This window comes from Mustela lutreola, chromosome 18 (genome assembly GCF_030435805.1).
Source record: "Mustela lutreola isolate mMusLut2 chromosome 18, mMusLut2.pri, whole genome shotgun sequence".
NCBI classification, from domain to species: Eukaryota; Metazoa; Chordata; class Mammalia; order Carnivora; family Mustelidae; genus Mustela; species Mustela lutreola.
The window spans coordinates 13,144,941-13,168,742 of NC_081307.1; the positions used below are offsets into that span (position 1 = coordinate 13,144,941).

Here is a 23,802-nt window from a genome sequence, read left to right on the forward strand (position 1 = left end):
AACATTTTTTGGTAGAGGCAACAGAATGAACAAAGAGTGGAGAGAAATAAAATAATATTCCAGGTAGAGTCCCACTTGGCTAGAACATTGTCCATATGGTTTGCTGTGGGGAGGGGACAGCTGGAGTTGGCCTACATAGGAAGCTAGGGGTCCTACTATGACAGGACCAATATATGAAAATATCAGAATACCAGAAAAGAATTTATGTGATAAGTGCTTTCTAAATACTGACTATGGTGAACTCAAGAAATGAAAATGAAATGAAAGTAATTTCTGTTTTGTGAATCATAAGATTTCTCAACTCAGTTCTGCAGAGAGATCCAAGAAAGCACATTGACTGTGTAGAGTTCACATGTTCAGAATGTAATTTTCTATTAGGTACTATAATCAATGTCTAAAGATTTACCCCAATCTACCTATTATGAAAGGAGTAACAAGTGAACAAATAAGACATCCAAATTAAACTTAGACCCTCTAAATCTAAGCACCCAGAGAACCTCTCTATCTATCATTCACCTGGTTATCCTGAACTCTGCTGCTCCAGAACACAGGAAGGGGTTCAGGTTTGATAAGTGAAACATATGTCACCAAAGCTGAGGATAAGCTTCTCAAGAAAAGAACCTTTCTCAGAGACATATTATCTTTTATATAAATGTTTAACCTGCTGAAAACTTGATTTACAAACCCCACAGGAGATCAGAACCATGAATTAAAAGTGTGAAAAACCATTTCATTAATACATACTGACTGCAAAGTGACTTGATAGAGGAAAGCACACAATATATGAAAATATCATCAACATCTTCTGGTTCTATGTGATCACTGGCAACTTTCACATCTTTGAGTCTATTTCTTTATGCTAAAAGAAAAGATTTCATTTCCATTGTTTCTATGATGTCTAAAACTCTGAAACTATCATTGTGATTATGCAAAAAGCCAACACACATTCAAAATATATACGGCCCTCGGGTTAGAATTCCTAATATAACCCACTATGACCTAATAAGATGATGTATTCAAGAAAGTTTGAACATAACCCACTATATCCTCCAGATAGCACAGTACCCATCATTATGAAGATCCTATATTGGATAAATCCCACTAACAAGTTGCCCAGATTATTAAAAGATTTCAGTCCAAAAGGGAGAAAATTGAAGTTTAGATATTTAGAAAATTCAACAATCCAGAATAACCAATTTCCCAAAGATTTTTATGAAGCCCAAGACTTATGTATTGATACTAAAGTTTTTAATGTATAGTTCACTAAATAGGTAGGGATATGTAGGTCCTTGACTATGACTAACCACAGTCAACATCAAATGGAACTCCCTGGGTAGGGGTTAAGTTCAATATCTCCCTCTTGGCATTGAAATAGGAATATAAGAAGACTAGAGTAATCATTTTATAGAATGTTTTTGTTTGGTATGTAAACCAAAGTCTTTGCAGAGTATATATTATTTTTTTCTCTTCTTTTTGAAAAATCCTAAGAGTTATTTGGTGAGAAAAACAGTAAAAATCCAGCTCTGATCTCTGGAAAGATCGGAGTTGTAACACCAAATGTTGCCACTAGCCATTCTTAAGATTTGCTTTGTAGGCAAGACTTAGCATCCTGTAACAATCAATGATTACTGATTCCCTTTGCTCCCCAAAGAGCAAGCAATTATGACCCAGGAAGCTCCACCAAGGGATTACAAACTAATGCTAACAAGAGTTCAATTCCACTGTCCTTAGATCATTCCATTTATTTATGGAGCTTTTATTGTATGTCACCAACATATTTCATAAAACAAATACTTCCTGTTACTTAGCAAAGGAAGAGGCAACACTGAAAGTCATCAGGCTAATCATGGTCAAGAATGCGGTTAAGGTCTCACTTCCCTCTCCCCAACGACCCACCCCATGAGAAACCACAGGCGCGGGCCATCCGCTCCATGTCTGATGCTCCCACCCCGCCATCCTATCAGGGTGGGAGAACGGCGTAGTGAGATTAGCAAGAAAGTAATGGCGGGGTATGAATAGCAGAGTAAAGAGAAAGGTAACCTTGGGTTAGCAAGTAAGAAAGAAAGAATGGGAGGGAGTAGAGAGGGAACTGGAGAAATAAAATCATAGCAACATCTGACATGAACACAGGTACCAAAGCTAAGACTTGAGAGTCCTAGTGTCACCTGTTCGCTTCCTAATCAAGTTCTCCTTCTCATGGCAACTGCCATTGTCTTCTGTGTTATTCTCATCTGCCTTCCAAATGGCTACGAGTATATGGACATTTGGCTTACTTTTAAATGATGAGTTTTTAAAATAAAGTAAGTTATGGAAGAGTGGGTTTTTTCTTTCTTTTTTTTTTTTTTTTAGGGAATTACATGAATATAAAATGCTACACTAATTTCTGCTTAGAATAGAGTTGATAAATTTCCCCTCTGGCGAGGATAAATGGTACCTCAAGGAAGGCAATTCAAACATTCAAATGCTTATCTTTGGAAGATTTGCGTAATAAATCAGCTCTCATCTTGTCACACCACGTTCGTGATGAAAAAGAAAAACTGCTTCACTCTAGGAAGTCTTCCCCTATATTTCATCAGATTTTATTGGGTCAATCAGTTTATTCATACTGCTCAGTCAGAACAACGTATACCCATGGCAACTCCCCCTGCAACTGTTATCCCATATTTGCCCCTTATAGGTGGCTGCCTCATTGCTCCAGTATTGAGTCAGAGTCCCACTTCTGCAGTCAACCTAATAAAGTTGAGTTAATAACAATCAAGATGACCAAAGCATAAAAGTTTTCACATAATTCTATGTCCACATTAATGAATAAATGAAAACACATATATTATGCTTGTCACTATACATTTTATAAATGACAAGCTCTCATAAAATATAACAAAGAATCAAAGTCCCTTTAAGTGCATATACCCAGAACAGCACCATTGGTTTTGGGTTTTGGGAGGCGTGTTTTGTTTTTGTTTTTGTGGTTTTTTTTTTTTTTTTTTTTTGGTAGAATTGTGACCAGTAATCCAGCTTACAAGATTTCATTTCAAATTAATTCCAACAGAATCTCCAGTACATTTTTAAGCTATAATTCCCCCTTCCAAAATAATACTGTTTTCTTTTTTACCTTTTACAAGCCTATAGCATCAGATATGGAACTAGAATTGGGTTTTTTCCCCCCAAGCATCGAAATCTTTTCCTCTACACTTTAAATGTTTTTATTTATCCAATCTTATCTAGTAAGTAATCATCAAACCATCTTCTCTTTGATTTGGAATACTATGTATATAAATTATACATATAAAAATCCAAAGCATATATATTTATATTATAGATATAATATTATTAAGCAAATTAAAAGAACTCCGATATTTGATTAGCTCAATGATTGTACACTGTTATTTCCATGACTTTGGTGAAATGGCAAAATGGCTTAATTCCTTTATTTTGGTGTCTGGAAATCCCAGTTTGCAACAGTGAAAAGAGGTGAATATAATTTTCATTTAAACCACTGAGCCACCCAGGCGCCCTATAATTTTCATTTAGATCAAGAAGGATTCATCCCATGCCCTACATCTAAACCATATAGATTCCTTTCATTATCCTAATCTTCCCATAGATTATGCTTCCCTTACAAACACAATTTTAGTAATCCTCTGTCTTTTCCTCTTTTACAAGTAACTCCTTATTATTGTACCCACAAGAAAGCCCATTACAGCATAAATTTTGAACACTACTCTAAGAATAATAATCCATATATTCCAGGGGTGCCTGGAGGAGCTAAGTCAGTTAAGCGTCTGCCTTCAGCTTGGGTCATGATCCCTGAGTCCTGGGTTCGAGCCCCACATCAGGCTCCCTGCTCTGCAGAGAACCTGCTTCTCCCTCTTCCTCTGCCTCTCCCCAGCTCATACTCTCTCTTGCGCCCTTTCTCTTGAATGATAGGTAAAATCTTTTTAAAACATAATAATTCATATATTCCAGCCTCACTCTTTTTATGGCACTAGGGTTCAAGAAACTGTAAAGTTCTATATCATTCTAAGACAAACCAAATTAATTCACCTTTTAAGATTGTCTATAATTTATTCCTGGGAATGTTAACACTCATGAATACATATACATATGAACCCTGATAGAGAGGAGGGAAAGGAAAGAAATTAATACTTTAAAAAAAAAAGAAAAGATTTATTTATTTGAGAGAGAGAGTGAGCACATGTGCATGAGTGAGCAGGGATGGGGCAAAAGCAGAGGGAGAGAGGGACTTTCAAGCAGACTCCCCACTGACCATGGAGCCTAATGTGGGGCTCGATCTCACAACCTGGAAATCACGACCTGAGCTGAAACCAAGTTGGATGCTCAACTGACTGAGCCACCCAAGTGCCCCAAGAAATTAATACTTCTTATACTTTGTACTAATAGGATGTATTTTTCTTACACAGAGTAATTTATCTTGCCCCTAACACAATCTTTGAAGAGTTTTAAGTATTAATTATCCCCATTTCTTTATTTTTTTAAAAGATTTTATTTATTTATTTGACAGAGAGAGAGAGATCACAAGTAGGCAGAGACTCAGGCAAAGAGAGAGAGGAGGAAGTACACTCACCACTGAGTGGAGAGCCCGATGCGGGCCTCGGTCCCAGGACTCTGGGATCATGACCTGAGCTGAAGGCAGAGGCTTAACCCACTGAGCCACCCAGGCGCCCCTCTCCATTTCTTTACATGTTAACTCTAAATCTCAAATGAAGTGATTTGCTCAAGGTCATATCTAGCTTATAAGTGGTAGAGCTGGGACTTGGTATCAGGTTTCCAGTGTAATTTCCACTTAACTATGATGTCTCTTCAACTCTTACCTTAGTTGTAAGTTTTTCATGAATTTCCCCACTCCTATCTAAACTTACTCTCTAAACTTACAAAACCACTCTGTTGAGGTCAAATGAGGAAAAGAATAAAGTAAAGAAGAGAATCAAAAACAGAATGAGGGGGAAATTTGGTATTGTTTTCATATTTACCATGGTTTAGTCCTGAGAGTTGGTATTTTCCAATATCTCATTTAATCCCCCAAACAGATCCAAGAGAGGCATACTACTATCTTCAAATATAAAAAGCAAAACAGATTCAGAGGGATGGTCTAACTTGCTTGAGGCCACGGGAAAGGCAGGTAGGATTAAAACGCAAGTCTGCCCAATGGGAAAGCTAATGCTCTGGGACAAGAAACTGAGAGAATCAGAATGTCAAGAGGCCCAAGAGGTAAATATATTTCATAAGTTGCTTGAAACACGAATCTCCCTCAAATGTGTTACTGCTTAAATATTTCCATGTAGAAGAAACTAAATTCTTTCTGAATACACATTTCATTTGGAATAACTTCGATTGTGAAAAGATTTTCCCATAAACCTCCACTCCAGAGGGGTGTCCCGTACTGATCAAAATCAGACATGTAAGTCTCTTCTCTAAAGAGAACATCTGAGATGGAGTGAGAGAATTTACTAATGAGGATTTATATTAATTAACAGGAAAGCCATTTAGATTAAGATGATATATACTGCTTGAATAAAAATGCTAAAGACAGTTTGGAAAAGAAAAACAAGGTGCAGTGAAAACCAGAATCATTCTAGTTTCCTCTCAGCACTCACATGAATTAGTTGGAGTGACCTTGGTCGAGTCACTTCACTTTTCCAGATTTTAATTTCCTCACTTCGGAAGTCACTCACATCATCTTAATGTATGTTCAACATGTAAAATTCTACGATTATAGAATATCAATTAAATTATTCACAAATAATCTTAGAGTGCTTACACACACACGCACACACACACACACACACACAACAGTGGATTAAATTCACTGCGGCAAACATAGCAACAAGGTTTGAGGTGATGAGGACTAACTTTATTTCCTTCTCCTCAATCACTCTTCATTTGAATGGAACATGAACCTAAGTTTTCATTCATTTTGAGAACTAATACCTTAATGGCAGATGCTAGCCTTTCTCTGGGTAGTGAAACTAAAAGTCCTTGGGAGTGTTTTAATATTCTTGTTCTTTAAGCCTAAACAATAAATGGAAAATATGACCAAGAAATAAAAACAAAAATATTTATAGATGCTTTAGCTTTCTAGAATCTGGAAATAATCGTAGTGTATTTCCATGCTAGAAGAATTATGTATATATTTTTCATTTTAAAAGGCTTCTAGAGACTAGATAAAGACTACTTTCCCAATCACTTCAAACGCTTTGCTTAAAAAGTGTCTTACAGTCCAAACATGAATCACCCCAAGTTACCCACCTTGTTGGTAGCACAGGTGGGAACTGGTGTGACTTTAAAATTAAGGACATTTAAGATAAAGGCAAGTGTTCTGCATTCAACAGCTAGAGGAGAGGAATCTATCTGTCACAGTGGAGGGACAGAAGTGGTCATCAAAATGTGAAAAAAAAAAAAGGTAAAGAGAAGAAATGCTGAATACAGAGGATTATATGTATAGTTATGTAAAGAAACAACTCAGGTGGATTTAACTGTGCAACTAGATTCTTCAAATTCATAAGAACATAAGCTCTATGAGGGCAAGAGCTTTTATTTTCATTACCATAAGGTCAATCTAGAACAGGGCTCGGTGCGTAGTAGGTGCTTGATGTGTATTCACTGAACGAAGAGAGAGAGGAAATAACAGAAGAAAACTGTGGACATACAAAAATAATAAAAATGGAAACATGGTCATAAAAGTAGACACGGAATAGCTCATAGCTGACTAGAAAGGTCAAAGAGATTCCAAAGACAAGAGTTATTATGTTCTAGTCCTTAGAGTTTCTGCGCTCAACTTTCAACAAGTCATAACTTTTTTATGCCTCAGTTTCTCAATCTATAAAATATCTCTTTCTTTACACTTTAAAAGGATCGGTGAGGTGACAGTAAAAGGAAATGGGAAGGAAGAAGATGATATATGGTTTGGGATGTAATGACTTTCCGGGAAAGCAGAAATGCTGATTTGTACAAATGTGTAAGAGTCAGCGGGGAAACGGTGTGAAACATACTAAGGAAAAAAAGACGGAGCAATCCAGAAGCGGGACACAAGTTTGAATCAACTGTGCCGATAAGAAACCAGTATATTGTTCTAGAGACGTATTTGTCTATGTGTGTTTGTAATGTGTATAAATAACCATTCAGTATTAAGATGTAATGAACTATGTGAAAAGATCAGTGCAGATGCGTTAGTATTTTAGAATGCAATGGAATATTGATAAATAAAGCCGAAGTGGCATCATTGGAAAAATCAAGGAGGATTCAAGAGATAATTGGGTGGGAAGGCCAAGGAGGGTAGAAAACCCATCTAGGGATCATTGAGGAACAAGGAGGAACAGGGTGGGCAGTGTGGGTAAGAGGCGAGCCACAGAGCTACCTCCTCCAGGTCAGCCAAGAGCCCACCCTGCAAAACCTGATCTGTTATCAGCAGCGAGCCGGATGCTGTACGGACGATCAAATAAAAAGGGAAAAGACGAGCACTACTGAATGTTTAATAAAAGTAAAAACAAGAAGGCGGGAAGGAGATTGAATTTAATAGTCTGAACTATACATGCTCGACCAGTGGTCCCACTTGGCAAACATCCCTGTCCGTTGGATGCCACTGAAGCCACTAGAGTTGGTGTCCAGTCCTATTCTCTCTGGACCGGGGAAAAGCGGACAGGAGAAAAATGCCACGTGTGAGTTTAAATTCTGGGGGACAGGACACTCCTCTGTTTTCTACTATTTTGGATTTCACTAAACCTTTCGGAATGTTGTGCATTTTCGTAAAAGAGTGTCATTAAATCTTTCAGAGCCCGGATTTCCTCCTCACCAGTGAATTGATCAAATTATTTGGGTTCGGTTGAGGATCTGTCACTTTCTCCCAGTTTTTAAAATGTCTTGGGCTTTAAATAAGTTTGGTTAAAGTGGAGATAAGTTATCTGAAATCACCACTCTGAAATACAGTTGCAAGGGCCTAGAAGAATCTCTTGGGCTTAAAATAAATGCCACTTTTAAACTGAAAGGAAGAAATCCTTTGGTATATTCAATTAATCACACTGGGCTTCTGCAAATGGTAGTGATTTGTGTTGTCACTGTGGTAACAATGGTTTGCCATGCAACCCTGTACAAAGAGATTTAAGACAAAGCAAAACAAATTTGGCCTAAGATGAAAATACTAACATACTCTTATTTACTCTACGGACTGTGTGGTCAAGCAGGCTCTCCCATCCAGAAATACATTTCTTACAAGACAGCACTTTGGTTCCATGCGACAATTTAATTAATCAGCTCTTTTTATAGTAACCTAAGTTAGCAATCTCCCACAGTCAGTTCTTCCCATATAAATAAAGGTTAAGAAAAATCTTTAAAGCCCAGGCAAAGAAAACAAATTAATGGTTCAAGTATTATGTGCCCCAGTGAGAAATAAAAACTTAACAATTACCATGGCATATAAAGATATAATAGTGGGGAACCACTAACCAAACACAGAAAAACTTCAAATTAAAAAATAAAAAGTATATATATTTTTCCAATCCTGCATTAGATCTCCTGAGATCTAGATGTATGCATAGATTAATCTGGTGGAAACATGAAATTATATTACCTTATGAGAGAAATGCCCATTTTAGAAAACCTGATGTAACCACTATTCCTATAGGCAACTGAAAACGTTATATATTGCTTTTTATTACAATAAAGACAAAGAAGGTTTTAATTTTAAAAGAGTCAGCAGGAAGAAGAGTAATTTCAGTGTTTATAGAATAAAAGCCTAATACTAGAAGGTAGATTGGTTGGGGAATAACAGAGCAGACACAATTACTAGGATTGTCTCTCTTCCACTCTCTTAGGCTCCAGGATAAAGAAGAATCAATTAGCCCTCCACAGACTATGACCTTGAAGGCTACGGCTCTGTGCATAATATGCTGAACATGCTCAGACAGACAGGAAAGGGAGAGTATGGACTTGAAACCGCTGAGAAGCATGTTTCGGATATGAGAACGTCATCTTAAGATGTATACCATCTTAAGGCTCTGGATCTTCCTGTGACTAAGCAGTACTTTTGGAGTTGAAGGGGAAAAAAGTGAACAAGGTTACAAAATGACAGTCTCATTCCAAGCTTTTTTTTTTTTTTTTTTTTTGCTTTTCCTTAGTAGATGGTTACAAGCTCTTTAAACAACAAAGCAACCACTTAAAGGTTGGCTCAGAAAACACAGCTCCCTGGACCAGTCTCCCTCACCCCACCTCCCCACCCCCACAAACAGACTCATAATTTTTAGGATATTTGTATTTTTATTGTTTTCAGGCACTAGCCCCCCCCCCCCCAAAATTAACACAGAGTTTTCCACACAAAAAACCCACAGGCTGTAAAGTATTAAGCACCGTCTACCCCAAACTTTTCAGGAGAAAACTACTTCCCATGCTGCTTTTCCAGGCTGGTCTCCAACACACTTCAAAATGCCGCAGCTGTGTCTCTGGCCAGAACTGGCCACTGCGATGCTTTTAGGCAGCAGTAAATCTTTTCCACTCAGTGCATATGCCAGAAAATCAATGCCCAAGCTCGAAAATAAAGAAAGGAGAAACTATATGGAATGCATACCCTAATGAGATCCCTTAGTAGAATTTACCTTAAAAAATAATTTCTCAGACAGTCAAAACATACTTTTTGACATGGTCCTAGATCAGAAATAGGTAACTGGATGGTTTTTGTTTGCTTTTCTATTTCCCCCAAAGATGACAAAATTATAGACCCCCCCCCCCCCCAAAGGTCCTCTTTCTCTTTCCGGACAACTAAACCTTTTCGGGCACATTTTAATTAACGACAAGTTTCAAGCAATAAGGATAAGGAGGTAACCTTGTCTTCCCTGTGAATTTTGCTTCTCTTTGCAGGATCTGAACGTGCTTTTTATAGCCTGTCATTTCATCTGGGTATTATTTCCCGGTCACTTTGCCAGGTGGGAAGAGACGGTGAACGCAGTGATATCTGTCCGACCTTTAATGATGCTTCAGGGATTTGATAAAGATACAAAGCCTCGTCTGCTGAAAGGAGGTTCTTTCCTAATTACACCTGAAAAACAAGCCTCTCTCTCTCTCTCTCTCTCTCTCTCTCTCTCTCTCTCTCTCTTAATCTTTGCCACTGAAGCTGCTGTGTAGGAAACGATCCTGAATCACAAGCACAAGTCAAGTTTTCTGTGTTTCCCTACCCCACGGCTCTCCCTCATTCGGAACATAACGTCTGGGGAATATGTCCTTTATCCTTCCTGAGCATCCACAGGGAAACACAAGTGGTGAGTATGTCATCACGGAACACTTACCCTCCACTCTTAGAGATCTCACACACGTTCTTAAGAACCAAATCCTCTCGTCTTTTACTTTTTCTACTAAGGGAATATTCATTCACGGTAGAAAGTAAGGAGCAGAAGACAAGAGAAACAAAAATAAATCAGAAACATTTAGCAAAAAAAAAGCTGGAGGAAACTCCTCCCTCTCTACTGATGCTTGAGGCAACCTGACTACTCATGGTTTCATTGCTGTCAACTTTCCACTGTATGCATCGTCGCAGCGACCCGGTCACGACAGCAGCACATTGTTTCGGATGGTTTTAAGAGCGTGGGCTCTCCTCCCTCACAGGTTATTAAACTGCGCGGCTGCAGTCTGACGGGCAAAAAATGACATGTCTGGGAAACAAAACAAAACAAAACGATGCACCTTACTAATGGATCTTGTACTTTTTAACGACTGCCAAGGAAGCTCTTTAAACGTTTGATTACAGAAGACAAAACTAATTTGGAAAAAACCCCTTCGTGCAGACTTTGGGCTGCGTCCACAAGGAAATCAAGGGCTCAGTAGCCGAAACTCCAATCTGGGCAGGACAGCGAGAGCCTGCCGGCGTGGGGGGTGAGCACGGTGGATGGGCTATATCAGGAGGAGCCAATTAAGATAGAAAAAGCAGGAAAGGGGACAGGAAGGAGAGACAGAGGCAGATACCAGGTGGCAGGGGACCTCAGGGAGGCGGAGGGTAACAGAAGGGTGAGGAGGGGTGATGGAAAGCCACCTTGGCACGAGACACACGCGGAAACCACACTCGCCCCTCCCCGGAGGGCACACTATGTCAAACAGAAAGAATGCTCTGAGGTCTTCATTTTTTTTTAAAGTGTTAGAAGTCAGTGGGATCGCAGTGACATTCAGGCATGACTCGCAGACGCTCAAGTGGCGGGTCCCCCCACCCAGCCCGTGAGCGATCCGGCCGGAGGGAACGCTGCCTCGTGCCAGCAGTGGGCAAGATCGTTCTACTCCTCTCTTCCAGGCCACCCCAAGCGTTCCAGTCACATGACGCGCTTCAACAAAACCATGCAATTAAAACAGAGGACAAGGAAACCGCTCCCTGCGCGCTCAAGCCCACCCGTTTCCATTTTTCATCATCTCTCTCTCTCTCTCTCTCTCTCTCTCTACTTACAAAGTTTAGGAGCAGTTTGGAGATTAGTTTCTGTTGTTTGTGGCTGAGTTGCTGACTTGGGTGTTCTCACCTCAGGGTTCCGTGTGGGGAAAGGGAAGGACGGCAGGAAAGAAAAAGCAAGGATTCGATTCTTCGGGGTGGGGACCGCTGCGGGTTGGGAGGACACAGCAGCATTGTCAACTTGCAGTGTAACTTGAACCTCAGTTTCAGATGGAGCCCTAGAGACAGGTGAAGTGTACGCCTCAGATGCTACCCACGCGGCTGAGGCAGCAGTTGGATCCAGAGAAATAAGAGGGTCCTGGCCTAACCCCCCAGGGTCAAGGTGAGTAGGAGAGTCATACTCGAATATCTTGTCCACGAACACCCACTTGAGGCCGGCGATGCAGAGGCAGAGGCTGACTAGACAAGCCAGAATGGGGACAATGCAGATTTTCTCGGAGTTGAGACAACCTCTCAGGCGCTCGGCTTCCAAGCAGACACAGCAGGGAACTGCCAGGCCCACGAGTCCAGGGTTTCTCCCGTCTTCGGTCTGGGTCTCTGGCATGTCTTCGGCTGCCGGAAGTCCGTCAAGAGATGGGTCTGCACTCAGCTGAGTGGAGGGGCTGGAGGACCTCTCGGCAGCTCCCTCGGACATGTCTGGGGAATAAATCTCCATCGGCTCACCTCCAGAAGGCCTGGCCTCTCTCATGGTCCATTACCATGCAGAGCCCCCCCCAACCAAATGATACAGCATCTTACAGGGGGAAATCGATAAGTCTTCTAAGTCCAAGGCCATTATCAAAAGCAAGAGGAGTTCAGGAGGAAGGAAGGAGGAGGAAAAAAAAAAAGAAAAAAAAAAAAAAACCTCTAGCAACTACCAAATAAAAGTATCCTGTAATTCGTGACTGCTGTCCCTGGGCCACTTTGGCAGTTCTTTCAAATGCTTCTCCCAACCATCCCGGCTGGTGGAGAGGGCTGGGGGCCAAAACAGAAACCAAGCCGGCGGTGAGTCAATTAAGTAAACCAGTAGCCCAAACTGAAGGGCATGTTTCTCACCTCGAGCATCTGAAGCTGGTGTCTGCTCAGATGGAGAAAACAACTGTCATGCAGGAGAAGTAAAAGCAAAAGCAGGACCAGCGGCGGCGGCGGGGGCGGCAGCAGCGGCGGCGGCAGGAGAGGCAGCAGTGACAGTAGCAACAGCATCCTGTTGTGTGAACGCGACGGCTGAAAGAGGCTGAATCATTACAGAGCAGCAGGTGCCTGCCCTCGGAGCATCACTGCAAACAGGATCATCACAGAGGGATCCGAGGGGACAAGTGCGGCCGGGAGGGGCGGTGACTCCCCTCCCCGCCCTGCCTCCACCCCCACCCCCCAACCACTCCTCTTTGTCCTTCTGGAGCGCTCATTCACTTTCTTCCTCTGCGGCGCTGCCCTGCTTCATAGTCTCTTTCTCTTCCTTTCCCCTCTGCATCCAAAGACGTTCTCTCTCTCCTTGCCTCTCCCTCCCTCTCTCTCTTTCTCTCTCTCTCTTTCCTCCCTCCTCCCTCTGTCCGCACTCCAGAGCTGCTGGCTGGTCTGAGTCAAATCAGTATACCCGGCAACGCAGGACTGCCAGTGACTTCCTATTTTATCCAATTAGAAGGAATAAAGGCCATCAAATCAAAGAGAAGCAGGCAGGCACCAGTTAAGCCCGGTCCCCGTGGCCCCCACCTCTTTTCTTCCTTTTCACTTTCTCTCTACAAAAAGCGGCCCCAGTTTTCCACCCCCACCTCGCTTGCTTTCAGTCTTGCCGGCTCTCTTTCCTTCACCCACGGTTGGGTCAGAAAAAGCCAGCGATCGATGCTAGCAATCTAACAAAGCTGGGATGGGGCTGGGGAGGGGGGGATGTAGGTGGGACCTTATGGGTTGGACCTGAGGCTTGGCAAAGTCTGATATCTGATTCCTCCCTAGAGAGGTAAGCTTTTCAACAGCAATTTCTTCTTGCCTGCCGCGGAGAGATAGCATTCCTTCCCCTGCCCTCTAATAAGTTTTGTTCACCAAGAGGACTGTTATTACCCGATTTTCAACCAACAGTTAGAACATTTTTTTCCAAACCATGGACAGCTCTGCCTTCAGTCCTGTTCCCCAGGATCCTGGAAGACTTTGCAATACCCAGGTTGTAGTGGAGAGACTATCTACGGTGGCGGGGGGTGGGGGGGTTTGCTAGGCAAGGGGAGAGGTGTTCACGTATCCCCACTCTGGTCCTATTTAAACTTCCATTTCCCCTTCCCACCCGGAGCAGCCCTCGACTAATGTCAAGCTAATAAGAAACACTGGTAAAGAGCGCTAGGAAGGGAGCAAAGGCTACCACTTCATTTTGAAATTAGCCTTCGCTGTGACCCCACACTGCAGAGGTCTGAAATCCTCTGGTTGCTGTAATATACACCACATGTCCTCAGCGAGAGCCACGCTGCAAGGATTAAGAAGAGTCTTCCACATGACCATGCCTTCTGGGTTAAGTTTCAGTAGCTTTACCTTACAGACAGTTTCAACGCAGGTTTTTTTCTCCCCCTTTTAAAACAGCAGCCATTAAAAGGCCGGAAGAAACGCCGTCTCTAACAGGGAGTACAGGATTCCCTGAGCCTCCCGTGCTCGCGTGTCCGTCCACATTGCGTGTATCTGAACCTTTAATCCCTGCTTCGCTGTGGCCGCACACCCAAATGGTTGCCAAGGAACCATTTTGCTCACCTCTGTCAATAAGAGTCTTAAAAACTCTCTCTAAATCTGTACTACACAGCCATCCTAGGAGTCCCAGAAGCAATAAATCTAGAGCTCAAGTCCGAGAAAGTCTGCTTTAAGCACATTATATTCTGCACAGCACTATCTCCGCTGCTCTGAAATAGTTTTCAACTTTACGTGGGCATAGAGCCATATGAATATTATCATTTCTTTCAAAATGAAATCGGCCCATAACTATAAATGATGTGAAGGACGTTAAATCTCAAAATGTGTTTGCAGTAACAACAACTACAAAAAGCCTGAAACGATGTGCCTAATTGTAATTATGATTGTGACAAGCTGATGGGCAAAATGACTTATTCTCCCCCTAACCCGCACTTATAAACCAATAACCAGTATTTTAAAAATAATACTTAAGATCTTATGCCTTTCTAGCTTTAACTATATATATATTTTTAAATTAATTTGTTTATTTTAGAGGGGGGAGGAGGGAGAGCACGAGCAGGGGGAGGGGCAGAGGGAGAGACTCCCTAGCAGGCTCCATACTCAGCGGGGAATCTAATGTGGGGCTGCATCTCAGGAACCTGAGATCATGACCTGAGCAGAAACCAGGAGTCAGAAGCTCAACTGGCTGAGCCAATCAGGTGCCCCATTAACTAGTTGATTTTAAAGTAGTGAGGGTTTTCTTTTCTTTTCTTTTTTTTTAAAAATTATTTATTTATTTATTTGCCAGTGATAGAGGGAGAGAAAGTGAGCAAGCACAGGCAGACAGAGAGGCAGGCAGAGGCAGAGGGAGAAGCAGGCTCCCTGCCGAGCAAGGAGCCTGATGTGGGACTCGATCCCAGGACGCTGGGATCATGACCTGAGCCGAAGGCAGCCGCTTAACCAACTGAGCCACCCAGGCGTCCCTAGTGAGGATTTTCTTAAAGATTCTAACAGTGGTGGGTGTGCCTGGGTGGCTCAGTGGGTTAAAGCCTCCTCCTTCGGCTCAGGTCATGATCTCAGGGTCCTGGGATCGAGCCCCGCATCGGGCTCTCTGCTCAGCTGGGAGCCTGCTTCCTCATCTCTCTCTGCCTACTTGTGATCTCTGTCAAATAAATAAATAAAATCTTTGAAAAAAAAAAAAAAGGTTCTAACAACGGACATGAAATTTCCTATCATAGGAAATCCGCATTTCAGCATTTATAGTATTCATACTGAGAGGAATTAACATTTTAATAATCAATATTCATGTAAATATGCAAAACCAATATAAGCAAAGTAAATGTTTGCACTAAATTAGGGTACTTTATAATTCCTTTACAGATCACCCAGTTTAAATACGCGGTCCCTACCTCCTCACTTCTGTCCCAACCCAAACCAACACTCCAGTATAATACACTGACATTTTGTCCACAGCCGATCATCAACCATCCAGGTTTCAAAAATCAAAATGGGGTTCAGGCAGCCCGCGTCGGGCAGGTAAGAGAAGACACCCAGGATAGTAATCCAGAGTTACAAAAAGTGCTCCTCAGCCTGTACCAACAACCACTCACCTCACCATAATCACTCAGAGCAAACATATTCTGTAAGGAAATTATCGGGCTCTGTGCTACTTGTCATCCTAAAGACACCCAACATTTAGAAAGGAAAACATTGTATCCTACAAAGACTAGGACAAAACAGAGAGGCAAAATCCTGTGGGCTGCCACACTGGTTCTTTCCCCTGGGCGACTCACATCGGACTGTGGGGTGTGTATGCGTCCTCCTGGGAGGGGTGTTCTAAGAGCCCCGTGGCACCTTGAAGCTGAGAGAGGCTTACAGGAAGCCAGCATCCCGTAAAGTTGTTTCCCACCAAATCAGAAGGTGAATGTAACTGAGGTACGGGGTACAGGAAGTAAAAAAACAAAAACAAAAGATCTTCATTTGTGTCCCCCTAGGGACTAGGAGAAAAAGGTTGCCTTTAACCCTTAATCGAATCCCCTATAGCAGGAAAGAAGTGAGGAAGGGTGGTGTCAGTCAGAGAGGGATCAGAATTTCCTCTGGATGAAACATGGCTATTTGGAGGAAGAACTCCAAGGATACACCACGTTAACCCTTCAGGATCCAACCCAATAAAGGTCAGGAGCACCCATACTTCTGTGTCCCTTTAAAAAATTAACATGAAGGGTACCTGGGTGGCTCTGTGGGTTAAAGTCTCTGCCTTCTGCTAGGTCATAATCCCAGGGTCCTGGGATTGAGCCCCGCATTGGGCTCTCTGCTCGGCAGTGAGCCTGCTTCCCCCCACCCTCTGCCTGCCTCTCTGCTTGCTTGTGATCTCTGTCAAATAAATAAATAAAATCTCTAAAAAAAAAAAAATAAAAAATTAACATGAGCCAGAATTTGCTACCTTTTAAAAGTCACATTACCACCTCGTTCATCACAACAGAAGCTACATTTATAGAGCTCCACCTTTATGCTGGGCACTCTGCTAGGTTGTTAACACATCTTATTTCTTATTTTCACTAACCCTGTATAGTAAATATAATCTTAAAAAAAAAAAAAAAAGAGGGGTGCCTGGGTGGCTCAGTGGATTAAGTCTCTGCCCTCGGTGCAGGTCATGATCTCAGGGTCCTGGGGTCGAGCCCCGCATCGGGCTCTCTGCTCCGCGGGGAGCCTGCTTCCCCCTCTCTCTCTGCCTGCTGGTAATCTCTGTCTGTCAAATAAATAAATAAAACCTTTAAAAACAACAATAACAAGAAGGGTTGTATTCTAGCTCACAAGTCTGTGGGCTGACTGGGTTCAGCTGACTGGTTCTTCTGCTCCATTTGATGTGGGCTGACTGGGTTCAGCTGACTGGTTCTTCTGCTCCATTTGATGTCAGCTGGGGTTGCCCTCAGCTGGGGTGCAAATGGGATGAAATACTGAAGACGCCACTCACTCACAAGACCAGCAGCTGATGCTGGATGTCCCCTGGCAGCCCAGGGAGGGAGCACCAACCTAGCGCCTTGTCCTGTGGCTTGGGCTTCTCACAGCACAGTGGCTGGGTTCTGAGCAGAAGCGTCCCAAGAGGGAGGAAGCACAAGCCGCCAGTTCTCTGGCAGACTGAATCTGGAGGCTACATGAGTTATTTCCATTGCCTCCTACTGGCGAATCAGGATGGGGATGGGGGGAGGGGAGTAAGTCTTGATGGGGCAGTGACAAAGATTTTGCCACCATAATTCATCCACCGCGGAAGGTAAGGAAGTCAATGTTAGAAAGCCAACCTCGGGCAGGAGGAGATGGGATAATACAGAATGGGATTTGGCAGAAGAAAATGAAAATACACGTGTATTTCTGATCCACTTTCATAATATTCCAGCTTTCTTCTAAGCCAGCTCCAATGAAGAAAAAAAATCTCATCATATCCTCAGATATACTCAAATTCCTTTGCGACTTCAGGCTATTGGGTTCAGCATTTATTTTATTTATTTTATTATCAAAAGTATTTAGCACAGTTCTGGCAGATGAAAGAGGATGATGGTAAATGCCAGTTCGCCTTTGACCATATCACCTAAACTTCTTTCCTCTTTGACGTTTTTTTTTTTCTGTATTTTGGCTCTTTCCCTCTGAAAATGTTTATCTCTGAAAAAACTTATCCTTGCTCCTAAATTTTATGGATAAAAACACAGACTCTACTTTGTGGTGTCTAGTACTGCAATGACCAGGATAATTTCATTTCTTCTTCTTCTTCTTTTTTTTTTTTAAAGATTTATTTATTTATTTGAGAGAAAGAGAGAGAGAATACACATGAGCATAAGCTGGGGGGAGGGGCAGAGGGAAAGAATCCCAAGCAGATTCCCTGCTGAGCACAGAGCCAGACCTGGAGACTCCATCCCATGACCCAGGAGATCATGACCTCAGGCAAAACCAATCAGACACTCAACTGACCGACCCACCCAGGCCCCCCAGGCTAATTCTGTTTCTAAATTATAGTCATTGGAGATGACTATGGATAAAATGTAATGATTTATGTATTTGCTAATGAATTACGAAATCACAGTTTTCACAAGAAACCTTCATGTTCTAAAGCTAACCTTAAAAACTTACTGCTTCCTATGGAGAAGACAGAGTACTCAAATGCATCCCCTAGCCTCTTCCTGCTCAGTTGAAAGTCATTCTCCGGGTGGCCCCAACTCCTTCCTGGAGCCCTTCTGTGATTCCAAGTCATGGACCCAACATTTTCTTAACTGTACCACTGATGGGGCACATCTTCACAATCTGTGCTATTATTTAATTATGCCATAGGTATAGGACTAAAGAATATAATTTCTCTGAAGGCCAGGTCTTTCGCTATTTGGTTGTCTCAAGCCCAGAGCTGTGTTATCCATTCAGTACACACATTGCGTTTGGTTTTTATTTTTAACTGAAATTGAATTACATAGATTATGGACCCTCTAATAAATGGGCAAACTTTCTTCACATCTGCCTAATTATTCAAAATACCTCCTGTACTCTTGTTCATTTTTTCCAAACTTTTAGTGTTCAGTTCAGTTCAGTACCAAATTTTTCTGATTGTTCCTAAATATGCCTTTTGAGAATCTGTCTTATTCTAGTGAAACTCTGTTACAACTATGCTTCACGCTTAGCCACCACAGATCCTTGCAGTGGAAGGAAAACTGGGAATAAACCAAAACGTAACTACTGTTCCTGTAATTCTTCTCTCTTCAACTGAATAGAAAATTTCTCTGAGGGCAAACCAAATCCATGTGCTATCTGATGTTCTTCTACATTATTCATAAAACTAAATGGGGGATATGAAACTCATTCTACCTTACAAGGTAAGAGTTTTCTCCCCACTCTTGAAGGCGAGCAAAGACTCTGACTATACTTTATTCTTTTTGTTTTGTTTTGTTTTTTATTATACTTTATTCTTACCCAGTGAAAATTTTCTCAGAGGAGAAAATCTGACTTAATTTTAAGAAGTATTTTATGAGATGCTGTATCAAATATTTGGTATTGACCGTGGGTCTGTGTTCTCATTTTGTAACGAGATGATTGATTCACTCTGGTACATTTCGTTCTTTATGGGTTGAGATCCTCTATTGCTCAAGACATAGTACATGACCTCAAAGATGAGGATGTGAGAATTTTATATATAGAAAGATATCTCTATTAAATGGGAGACTTATAAGTTTTCTTTACTTTGAGAGAACCTATTTGTTTCTCACTCCCCGTAAGTAAAAATCATTAGTTATATACAAACAGACTTTATTTTATTTTTTATTTTTAAGCTCATCTTTCTTTTAAAACTACACTGGACATTTGGAAGCAGTTGGAGATGGTTGCACAACATTGTGATAAATATTAGTGACTCGCTCACATCAGAATGATTTTAGGTTATGTGAATTCTAACTCAATAATGAAAAAGAATGACTCTTGGACACCCACCACAGTTTCAACTTCTCCAACATTTAATTTTAAAAGGAAAATATGTTCTGCCTGACCAGTTTTACTAGTGGACTGCACTAAAATAATGAGACTTTGGTACATTTAGGTTGCCCTTTTGTCTACAAAAATCTCGGAAGGTCACGTGGCAGTAAATCTCTGAAAGTCATTAACTAACTCTGAACTCTGAATTGATGTTGATGATGCAACACTGCATCCCGAGGAACTTAGAAGCATGAATAAAGATATAATAAACTGATATGTCATTGAGTGTTTCAAAAGACATTTTATGAGAAAATGAGCAAAGACTTATAACTCTATCTCATTTTATACACTGAAAGTATTATTTCTCTTTGTTCAACTCTATCCCATTCCCCTATTTAGAATATACTAGAAGTAGGAGCAAAGGATGAGGGAGAAAGTGGCAGTTACTCTGAATTATCTGTATGTTCTATGCAGTGTGTTTTTTTATGAAGTGGCTGATAAATTCACTGCCTGAATGTCAATCCCATAAGGCCAAGCACTTGTGTCTGTTTCTATCACTATATCCCTTTTGCCTAGAATATGCCTGGCACAAAGAAATCACCACATATTGTTGAATCAATGCATCATTATGGAAACTCTCCTAAACAGAGATGAATTAACTATGGGAAAACATGTCAAAGGCATGGGTACTCCAGATAAGAGTTGTCTTTGTGTGAATAAACACAAATAATGTTAATGTGTGTGTGTATATGCATCACAGAAAGAAAGAAAATTATCCTTATAGTGACTTCTCTGATAATATATGGATGGAGAGTCGATCGTAATGTTTACTACAGCAATACAGGTTGCATTAGTTACCTTGAACAAATAGCTTTGCTTGTTTCATTAATATTCACTACTCTAAGTTAAGATCACATGACAGAGCACCAGGGCTAAGAGAGAATTTTTGTTTGCGTTATCCTCAAGTCTTACGGCAAGTGTAACAAAAATACAAGGGACAATCGGCGCTTTTGTGAGCCCGTATATAATGTTACTTAAGGAAAATAATAAAGGCTATACCTTGTTGTGGTAAGAGAAATTAAACATTAGGGAGAAACATCTCTGATAATCAATGTCCGTTTAATACAAAGTCAGTAGAGTTTCAAACATGGAAGTAATTAAACTTGATTTACACTTAGGCACTAGTTATCTGTTTCACTTCCTTGTCAGCTGACTATAAACAAATCCCCAAATCAATCCAGAAATGCACTGTACGGCACAACCCATCATTTTTACAAATGCCCTGGAATTTGTTACTTTGATTTTTCCATCTTCTGCTTCAGACAGAACCTGTTGAACATGAGATGGTTCACACAGTAAGGCACTTATGAATTACTTATAAGACAGTACCATCCGCTCAAGAGACTCTGAAACATCCTATAAAGCCTTCTATAAAATAAACCCTCACAACTCACCTGGAATCAAGGAAGCTTCAGGAAGGGAATTATCTGAAGTGTCCTACTTTTAAAAATACTCCAAATTTGTAAATTTGAGAAGAGTTCATCCAGAGGAAACATCTTACAATACGCATTTTCCTTAGAGTCTACATAATTCTCGCTCCTTGCTGCTGATCAAAATGAAAATACAAAGTTGCACCAAAAGGAAAAAGAGCAGGAATAAAAATATATGCAGTTGTCAGAATTGATTTAGCATTCTGAGGGAGTCACGTAACCGGCAATGCTATTCTAAGGTCATAAGCCTTATAATGCTCACAGAAGCAGAAGTATCCTATTTAAAATCAAACGCATGCCTCCTATTGTTCTGTTGCTTCTCAGTCCAAGGGGTGGACACTTTTTCTGCACTGTTACAATTTTTATTACTTTAAAAATACAAATTTAAAAGTCATAAGATAAAAGGATCTTGTCACTTGGTCTCCAGAATCTTCCATCATAAATCACACAATATGTTGCTAGGTTCAGATCTGTTTAAGAATGACTTGCTTCTTTTCTATGCATTTCAGAAATCACAAGGAGTGAAAGGATTTAGGCTTTAATGCAGAGATGAACTATAATCTCAAGAATAATTAGATCTAAGTTTTTCATTTACTGAGTGTTGGAGCTGAGGCAAGACTTGCCCGTGAATTTTACTTTGTCCAAGAAGAAAAAAGGTCCCAGGAGGTAAAAATAATCTTCCTGGAGTCACACCAAAATTAATTTCAGAGTCAAGACTACAACTCAGGTCTTACGCTCCTCCCCTTTCTACTCATGTCTACAAAGGAAAGCGCTTTGGTGATGTACTGCCAATGTCAATACAAAGGAACAGGAGACGGGAAGGTTTCGATGTTCTGTCACTACGGCTGTGGATCGTCTCTATAGAAATATCTCACTTTGAACTTGCACTGTGACTGCTTCTACTTGAAATTTAACCCTGTTTAGAGCTCCCATGACTGCTTTGGGTCACAACTCTCCTGAATATTCAGGCCCTCTTTCTGGAAGATCTCCAGAGATCAATATTTCATATTTGGACTCATTTATTCAACCTGATTGCTTCACACTATGGAGACACGCAGAATGTGCACTGCGGAGCCCCATCACTTACACGCAGGATAGGTTGGAGCTAAGAAATCAGTTTAACAATGCCAACATGACTGTGGGCTTTATGCTCACATAGAAAGGTACAGAACAGAGACTCTGGTAGATGGAAGCAAACTTGTATTAAGAGAGGAAAGAAGACTGTCACATCTGTATAGGGATCAGCCGTATTACTGCAATGTTTCAAAAACATGGGATATGAAGAGAGCCGACAGCTGAGAACTGGTGAGGCAAGCTTATGGCCTCTTTTAACTTGGAGAGTCAGAAGTCAGAGGCAGGGAAGGAGTGACTGTCAGGAACAGGAGAAACAAGGCTGAAGCTGTTGCTAATGGAGTGAAATTCTGAAATATGATGCCTAGAAGATCCCAGGTCCAAATATGATGACTCATTTCAGCAAGACCTGTATTCTGTTTGTTGGCATAATGCGTCACTTACATATTCCTTTAAAGACTGTAATAAAACACATATTACTAGGCAGAGTGGGATATGCAGGAATAAAATGCACGCATGTATGCAACTTACTTGAAAGGGCATCAAAAGTAAAAGTGGATGGACAGGTGAGCACTGGGGGGCGCCTGGGATCAAGCCCCACATCAGGCTCTCTGCTTAGCAGGGAGCCTGTTCCTCCTCTCTCTCTCTCTCTGCCTGCCTCTCTGCCTACTTGTGATCTCTGTCTGTCTGTCAAATAAAATAAATAAATAAATAAATAAATAAATTTAAAAAATAAAAAAATTTTTAAAATGAGCACTGGATTAAGCAAATTACAGCAAATGTTACCTGTAAAATCTAGACAATGGGCATAACTTGTTTGCAATGCATTCAACTTTTGCGTATGTTTGAAAATTCCATAATAAAATGCTGGAAAAAAATTTTTGGAATATTTTTTCATGGCTATTTCTGGCCAGTACATATGATAGAGAACCCACCTTCATACACCATAGTAAGTTTATTACAAAAACTCCACAGCCTATCCCAAACAAAATAAGCAACTCCACACACATTAGCCGGCGTTTGCTGACCTTCCTTCCTCCGCTGTATGCACTCTCCACGCCCCCCTCCCCTTCCCACTCTTACCTTGATATGGATTTCTAAAATGAAGCTCACAATTATATCAAAAATACAAGATTCCTATCATTTTAATTCTTATCTAACGGCCATGAAGTCTTTTTATATAAACAGACCATTAGTTGCTGCAGAAAACCTAAAAGCTTTTCCTGACCCCTCCCCCATACCATTTATTTGCCGAGAAGGGATTTTTCTTAATGCGGTCCTATTGTCACTGGGGGACTGGGACATCTATGAATAATGCTAAGAGGGAGGTTGTGAAGTTCACGTTACTGACGATCAGAAAGGTTAGACACTGAGTGTCACGTCATTTTGCTGGAAAAACAGAAATAGAATCCCTTAATTGTGGATACTTGCTTCCTGAACATATCTTTTTCAACGGCCAGATGAAATGGTCAGGGGACACTCTAAGGCCAAGGGCTCTGATGTGGAGGGTGAGCGTCTGGGCCGCTGTATTTCCCACCCAGTTATTCATACAGATATTTTATAAAACTGTTAAATATTTATGATGTAGTACAAAGCCCCTCTAAAAGCATCTGTATTTAACTAAATCATGTCGGTGACAGCAAGAGGCATGCAGAGTAATTTCACCTAGCAGCAAAGTACTTCTTTTACATATCACTGTCTGCTGCGCAGAGAGTTTCAACCATATGCTGTTTCTACCCC

At 41.1% G+C, this 23,802-nt stretch overlaps 2 protein-coding genes across 13 annotated transcripts in view; both read right to left on the reverse strand.

Moving 5' to 3' along the window:
• NRG1 (neuregulin 1) overlaps positions 1-23,802 on the reverse strand; it is a 228,141-nt gene that overhangs the window by 119,339 nt on the left and 85,000 nt on the right. For 6 of the 12 annotated variants that reach the window (XM_059156381.1, XM_059156379.1, XM_059156380.1 and 3 more), the window contains exon 1: positions 11,435-12,123. The exons of the other annotated variants lie outside the window; for them this stretch is intronic. In XM_059156381.1, the coding sequence (XP_059012364.1) occupies positions 11,435-12,122 (688 nt within the window). In that variant the 5' untranslated portion in view covers position 12,123. Of the gene's footprint in view, positions 1-11,434; positions 12,124-23,802 lie in introns of those variants that run through there. 12 annotated transcript variants of the gene reach the window in all.
• On the reverse strand, positions 12,415-13,176 carry LOC131820690 (uncharacterized). The gene has a single exon (XM_059156391.1). It carries the CDS (start codon positions 12,614-12,616, stop codon positions 12,428-12,430), a length of 189 nt encoding a protein of 62 aa, XP_059012374.1. The 5' UTR covers positions 12,617-13,176; the 3' UTR covers positions 12,415-12,427.